Genomic DNA, 8,045 nt, shown 5'->3' with positions numbered 1-8,045 from the left:
GAGGAAGCTGGCTCAGAAGATGAGAAGAAACATGTGAAGGTTGCTACCCCCTTGTGATTTTCCCCTCTGCTGTCTAGGGCCTCTTGCAGTCCTCTTTGTGTATAAATGCCATCTCTACAGGAATTCTAACATGCTTGCTATTTCTGTCATTTGATCAGTTGGTTAAGTTTCTTTATCTTAGATTAGGTTACTTTTTTCAGCCAAAGTAGCAATGGCCCAAATATTTGCATTATGAACCCATTTCAGATTCATAAAGCATTAGTCTACTAGAGTACAGAGTGTAAGTAAGAGAACTTTTTTTTTCTGTAGCTTTGGAGCCTGTCCTGGAACTAGCTCTTGTAGACCAGGCTGGCCTCGAACTCACAGAGATCTGCCTGCCTCTGCCTCCCAAGTGCTGGGGTTAAAGGTGTGCGCCACCACCACCTGGCACAGTAAGAGAACTTTTGATGAGCATATAAATATCTTGCGATAGGGAACAATCTGTAATGAGTGAAATATACTTGTAATGTATGATGACTTTATATACACATATGGAAATACTTGTGTATATATACACATGAATGTATTATTTATCCACACATGTACATGTATATTATATACACACATAAGAACAGTGTATATTATGCTATTTAAATGGAACCTGAATATTCATTATAGCTCTTATTATTTGTGGAAATAAACATAACACTCAGAATATTTATATATTGTAATGGGAGACATTAAATAACAAATCTTACTGTTAATAAACTGGATTAAGGTACCAGCTTAATGGAAATGAAATGTGTATTTGCCATTGATATGTCTGGCTGCCAATGGAAACATTATACAATTACAGAAAATTTTCACGTTACTTAGAATTTGCGAACAGCAGCAAAGACTCAGCATTAAAAATGTCTTGACCCTAACTTTCTTCCTAGTCCTTGGAGTTCCTTCCACAGACATTCTGCTGTGAGGAAGACGGAGCAGGGCGAACAGCCTGAAGAGTGCATGAGGCTTAGTCCACTCCATCCAGACTGGCCTCTATGGGGAGCCCGGTGGAAGAGCCTGGAGGGATCTCCGTGGCTGCTGGTGGGGGTTGCTTGCCTGGCTCACAGCCAGGAACCACAGCAGGGACTCCCTCACTCTCTGGAGATGGTGGAGCAGTGACTGTTGTCTCCACTACATCTAGGGAGCCCTGACCTGGGGTCTGATCAGAAGCTTTTGCCTCTGGCTTCTGGAGTTTCTGGTCCAGGAGATTCCCAGCAGGGAACCCCTGGCTTTGGAGCTCTGCCCCTGTAGGGGTACAGCTGGCTATAGAGACAGGTGCAGCCTCACAGACCACATTGGCTCCAGCTGGAGATCCCACAGGAGGTTCAGGGCTCCCCGAAGCAGCAGGAGGAATCGGAAGGGCTAGTTCTGGCTGCTGGGGGGTGATGTCACTTTCATCCTGAGGACCCATCTCTGCTGGTTGTCTTTCCTCTGCTTGGTCCAGGGTGGACTCTGGATGATGAAGGATGGTAAAGGCTGTGCTCAGGTTTTTTATGGAGTTTTGAACACTGTTGGCTTCCTCTGCATCTATCTCTTTGTCTTCAGAGACATTTGACTCTGGCTCTTCGTCAGAGGTGTGCTGACCCTGCTCTTCCTTTTCAGACATTTTTGCTTCTCTGATTTTTTTGTAAAGTTCCTTTCTTTCTTCTTGTAAAGCACGACACAGGTTCTCCAGCCTCTGGATTTTCATCACGAAACACTCGTATTCCTTAGCTCTCAGGGCTTTCTGTGACATAAACACACACACACACACACACAAAGGCATGAGCAGTGAATTCCCTAGAATGCTCTCCAGAGATAAAACTGTTTGTCCCAGAATTTGTCTACTAGGAATGAACAAACATTTATGGAAATCACTTGGTTTTTCTGTTTTGTTTTTTTGCACTGATTGTTAGACTAATAGAATTTTAATCACCATTGCCTGTTCTTTGGAAAAGGAACATGGCAAACCTTCTTTCTGCTTCAGTGAAGAGTCTGTCAAATCTTAACCTATATGAATCTTCTGCTTCTAAGAACTGGAGGGTATAAGCAAGAGTTTGCATGAAACGAGTGAGACGAACTGGGACTTCACCCTCAGGACTCTTGTATGTGTTCTAGGAAATATGTCTTCTTCATAGACAGACTGCTATATGCTAATTGCAGCGCCCATTTGACTTGTGTTGATGAATCATGACACATGTCTTGGGAATTAGTTGCAACTTGGAATGAATAGTTAAAGTGTTAATTATAACCACAGACACTCACCACATGCTTATTCATGATGTTGGCTGCTTCAACTGTTCAGTTCTTTTCTCTGGTAATAGTGGCGTGTGTGTGAGCATGGGTGTGATCCTAATCATCTTACTACTTACTACCACCCCAGTTACCTTTTTTACTTGTTAACACGAAGGGGTCTTCACATGTAAGCGCTGTCACTCATGTCAGAGCTTATATATGTTTGCTTTTAGAGTTGAAAAAAACCTGCAGGTTCCAGCATAGTAACAGCAATCTAATACCTGTTGGAGGAGTTTTTAAAAGTCTTTCTTCATATCTGTCTATAAAATAATCTACATATGGGATATCTGGGTTGGTGTCTTCTCTTAGTATGGTCAAACCAATCCATTCATTGTACTTGCTGAGTGCTAAACGGTAGAAATTCAAGGTCAAGTAAAACCTTCATCAAAACCTTTACAGTCCAGTAGGCCTGGTGCCATAACTTTCTACTCAATAAACCTGTGACTAAGGTTTACAAAGGTCTTTGACTCTTCCTTAGATTTCTAAATGACCCTTGATCTTATTTTCACTGTATTTTAATGTGTCAAATCTCCCTTGGAATTCAGCCTGTATTCAAACATAATCATTTGCATTAGTAGGTTATATTGACTATTTTGATAGGATTGGGGAAATGGAGATAAAAGCTAAGAAAAGAATTGCCTTACCTCTTCAATCATGTCCAATAGAGCTTTGTTACAGTTCTCAAACCGGGCTTTCCATGTGGCTGTATCCTTCTCCAATTTCTTCATTTTTTTAGTTGTCTACAGAAAAATTAGAGTGTTTTAGTGTTAATCCTGAGGAGTTAATGTCTCAAGGAAGCAATTAGTTCCACATGTGACACCAAGGGCAGTCTTTTTGCTCCCAGCTGGCGAAGCAAACAAATGTTCAATGTCAACAATGAAGATTGTGGAAGAGGGGTGATTTATTTCTGAGTCCTCTAGATCAGTAATGAATAAACTTATCTGCACGGGAGCCAATTCAGAAGGAAGGAAACTACTTAGGAAGAACATTGTTGTTGTTGACTTCTCTTTCATTTAAAATAAAAAATTTCCTTCGTGAGACCCATGAATAAGCTTGCAATTTGAATCAGTTACTTTATTCAATAGAAGCTAAAAAAAAGCTGGGGTTGCTTTTAGGTATTAAATTGTAGATAATTTGTGTAGTCACAAAAAGCTGCTTTTCACCTTCTCTTTATTTATGCTTATAGGGTAAATTTAGGTGAGTTCACAGAATCATTATTACACATTTATTTCATCTTTGAAACAGTCCTATGAGAAAGGCTCCTTTTTCCTCCCTCTTTAATAAATGGGGAAACTGAGGCTCAAGGACATGTATTAATATCTAAGTGAGTTAACAAAAGAGATCCCTCATTTTCTGCAACAAATGAAGTCACTGTGTATGAATGTGGGTGATATAGAAGTGATCAAATCTTTTTTTTGAGTATAAGATTACTGGATATTATTTATTGTAGTATCTTCTCTCTGCTTGTATAAATTGAAGGGTGATGGTCAGTATCATTCCCTTTCATGAGCCACACTTGGGTGCTTGCTTCTTTTTTATTTTTACTTCAGTTATTTTTGAGACCAGATTTTATTCTGTAGTCCTGGCTGGCCTAAACTTGTTCTGTAGACCAGGCTAGCCTGGAACACACGGAGGTCTGCCTGCCTCTGCCTCTTGAGCAAGTGCTAGGATTAAAGGTGTGTGCATCCATGTCTGGCTATATGCTTGCTTCTTGAGCAAAGTTGTCTTAGGCACCCACTGAGGCCAGAGGCTGAGCCCAGACTATCAGCTCTTGCTCTAAGAGAAGCTAGATGAGGCTGGAGTGGATTTTTTGTTTGGATCAAATGTCAGCCAGATTAGGCATTTGTAAATTTAAGAGGTTAACTTTAATAATTTGATAAAAGATATAGGGCCATATTGAGAGTTACACAAACATGCATACCAGGGGTTTTTGTTGTTTATTATCTGGGAATTATTGGGTCCATGAATGAATTTCAGATTAAGAACACTTGATTTAATATCCTGCTCTCAAAATATGCAATCTTGAAATAAAATTTTACTCTTATCACTCTAGAATTTAAAAAAATAACTAATGGATAGATCTATTCAGAACCAAGAAAACTAACAACAAATATTAGTGTAAAGGCTACATTTTTCACTAAAATAGATTTTGAAAGATACTTCTTGCACTTATAATTAATGCCAGTGCCTGTTCAGAAACACAATGTGTGTGTGTGTGTGTGTGTGTGTGTGCACATGTGAACATGTGTGCGTGCACAAGGCTATATTTGTATAAGTCAGAGGACAACTTTTAGGGATCAGTTAGTTATCTTCATCCACTTTGTTTTGAGCCAGGGTCTCTCTTGGTCTGCTGCTATGCCTCCCTCTGCTAGGCCAGCTGGCCCATGAGCTTCCAGACCATATTTATGTTTCTGCTTCCCATGTTGCTGGAGGAGTCATAGGATCACAGATGTATCACCACCTCACCAGCTTTGAACATGGTTCCAGAGATCTAAACTCGTCATCAGACTTGTACAGCACGTGCTTTCCCCCTCTGCCCTCAGAGACAGGATGCTGATGCTGGCTTCCTGTTGTGAAGATACTGCTCTAAATAGAATGTTAATGTCATGTCTGTTGGTAATATTTGTACCTTATATTTATAAAAGGTTTGTAAAAACTTTTAATAGATTGATTTAGTTGGACTTCACAGTTTTGTGAGTTATGCAAAAAAATAACATCTCAGCTTCTAGATAAGAAAAATAAAAGTTAAGGGGGGTAAGTAAATAGCCTAAGAGTACTCAGAGAATAGTTACAAATTCAGTATTTGAACTTACTCTTCCATCTTCTTAGTCATATTTTTATTCATCAGTTATATTACAATTATGGGAAGGAATCTAACAATGCTAGTGTTGTATTTTTAGGTACTTAAACATTTGTTTTTAACCATTAGAAGGTGAGATTTTTAAACTTAATGCTAATTCTGTTTTTTTAAAGCTAGCTATCAAGATGAATAAGTATTGTTCATTCCAGAAAAAAATGAATCCTAGCATTTTGAGACTGTCGATTAGACTGATTTACTGAAAAAAATTTTTAAAGACAAAAAAACCACACCCAGTGAAAGTCTCTTTTCTGCTTATAAAAATTTCATTGCATCGTGAAATGCATTAAAATACTTTAGCCAGGGAAAATGAATGCAAAGAATTGCCTGTCAAAACAAAAAATGTCAATCTTCGTGGACACGCAGTACTCACTTTATCCATTTCCTGCTTGAAAGTGGCAAACACTTCGTTGCTTTTTGACAGTGTACTCTGGAACTCCTCAAACCTTCCTGAGTAGAGAGTGAGCTATAAACAGAGGAAAGAGGACATCTATTTTAGGGCTGCTTTCAGAATGCTTCCAGGGGGAAAAACATGTCATTGTTCATTATTTGAGAAGAAAAATGATTTAAAGGCATTCTCAATACAGGGCTAGTCATATGTTCAGTTATTATGTTTACTACAAGGTCAATGTAGCTTGGTGAGCATGATTGAAATTTTTCATTTAAATGTTGTGGGTGTCTGTCTGTCTGTCTGTTGTCTCTCTGTCTGTAGGTATCTTCTATAGCTCTCCACCTTACCATTTTAAAGAAGGTCTCTCAGTGAGTCTAGAGCTTGCCATTTCAACTGCACTGGCTAACCAGAAAGGCCCAGGGATCTTTCTGTCCCTTCTACCCATCTCTGCTGCAGTGATAGGCATATGTCATTGGGCTTTTACATGGGTCCTTGAGGTTCAATCTCAGGTTCTTATTCTTTTGCAGCAAGCGCTCTACTCACTCAGCCATCTTTCCAAACTCATCGCCATTCCCTCCCCTCCACAACTTTTTTCTTCCAATTTCTTGGGCTCTATCTTTTGAAGAATCTATTGAATCCTCTTAATGTTGTCTAAAATGTTTTTAAAGAATAAAATAACATATATCATTACAGTTTTATACCTCTTAATTTTTACAAACATTTATTGATCACTGAACATACGTATCACATATATAAAGATATTTATTTAACATATGGGTCTTGTTTTTGAGGTACTTGCACTCTTAATGGGAAGACAAACTCAATGACAACTTGACTATGAGATGTTCAATACAAATTACCAAGTCAGAGCTTTATTTGCCTTGGATTTTCCATGTGATCAACTTTTACACCTAAGCTAATAAATAGCTGTAATCTTAAGTTATATATTTTCTATGCCCTGATCCAAGAATGCATATGATAATCATTTGCTGAAAACAGCAAATAGAGATGAAAATCTATCTTATACATGACTATCTCCCATAAATATTGAAAGAGGCCTTTGAATATTGCTTGATAGTGTTTGTTTGTTTGTTTGTTTGTTATCTGGGTCAGTTGGGGTCATTGGGATCAGCTGGAGTCAATGGCTCAATCCCTTAGAAGACTGTTAATAATTTCTGTAAAGGTCCTTTCCATTCCTTTCCCATGTGATGTTTTCTGTGCTGTTCAGTAATTACACAGCAAAGCCCTTCATTGGGGACAGACAAAGGGACAGGAAGAGACTCACAAGACAGTTTTCAGGCAGGCAGCAGATTCAGGCTCATACAACAGGTAAACCAGAATGACAGAAGACACAGGAAGAGTGAAGTAGAGAATTCAAACCTGGGCTCATGGGGCTGAAATGCTAGCTCAGAGGTTAAACACTTAGGGTCACAACTGAAATGTCAGATCTGGACTCACTCTTGATTAGACAATAACAAGGGTCAGTGCTTTGATTTCTTTCCTTCATGTGACACCAATGCAGATTTATTATTGACTGAATTTATTATTGTGTTCAAGTCGATGCACTTACTGACAATAGTAAAACAAATATTTTAAATATATGCATTTAGTATATGGCAAGTGTGTGTGTGTATGCGCGTGCGCGTGTGTGCCATGGCATGCACATGGAGGTCAGAACACTCTTAGGAGTTGTTTTTCTCCTGGCACCTTGTGGGGTTGTGCTACGGATCAAACTCAGGTTGTCACATTTTTGCCAAGAATTGGGTATTTCTTCATCATCTTTAGTTTTTACTAGATTATTCCAATTGGCCATTTTTGTTTTGCCTTGTTTAAAAATTAAATTGTGTAAAAATACACACAAAATTAATCACCCTAACCATATGGAGTATGCAGATCAATATGGTTATGCTCGAATTGTTGTGCAGCCATCTCCACAAAGTTTTCATGTTGCAAAATAGAAACAATGCCACATTAAACAACTCCACAGACATCAAACAGCTTCTCATATACTCCTTTAAGTGGTCATGTTTTAATATTCTCCTTTTCTTCCTATTGGACCTCTATCATAGACAGCACAATTTATGTATCTTATCATTTGCTTAGGTAACCAGAACCAATGTTATTTTATTCTAACTAAAATTTTGTACTTCTTATTTCCTTGGTGGATATTTATACCATAGAGTTGGCCTTCTATTATCATGTTGACACAATGTGTGTTTCATTTGACAGGAGCTATTTCCAATTTCACTGTGGGGTTTCAGAAAAATGTGGAAAGGAAATCGAGAAGTCATGCCAGGAACATGCCAGGGACAGAAATATAAACAAGTACTTCATGGTTAAAAGTTACAAAAATTGCTGCAAAATATCACCTTAAGATGGACCAAAGGGCTCACTTTTATTTTTGTATTCACTTTGTTGTTTTTATATTCAGTTATTTATGTTTGGGGGTTCATGAATGCCACATGGATCAGCGGAGAACAGAGTATAACTTTCCAG

General features: G+C 38.4%; 1 protein-coding gene across 1 annotated transcript in view; it reads right to left on the bottom strand.

Annotated features, from left to right (window-relative positions):
- Window positions 1-412: 412 nt before the first annotated feature.
- Window positions 413-8,045, bottom strand: part of Txlnb (taxilin beta) — a 40,082-nt gene continuing 32,449 nt past the window's right edge. The window contains exons 8-10 of the mRNA XM_057763152.1: window positions 5,532-5,624; window positions 2,946-3,041; window positions 413-1,753 (exon numbers count right to left, since the gene is read on the bottom strand). Coding sequence (XP_057619135.1) covers window positions 995-1,753; window positions 2,946-3,041; window positions 5,532-5,624 — 948 coding nt within the window. The 3' untranslated portion in view covers window positions 413-994. The remainder of the gene's footprint in view (window positions 1,754-2,945; window positions 3,042-5,531; window positions 5,625-8,045) is intronic.

This window comes from Chionomys nivalis, chromosome 2 (genome assembly GCF_950005125.1).
Source record: "Chionomys nivalis chromosome 2, mChiNiv1.1, whole genome shotgun sequence".
Taxonomy (NCBI): domain Eukaryota; kingdom Metazoa; phylum Chordata; class Mammalia; order Rodentia; family Cricetidae; genus Chionomys; species Chionomys nivalis.
This window is presented reverse-complemented; position numbering and strand designations above follow the sequence as displayed.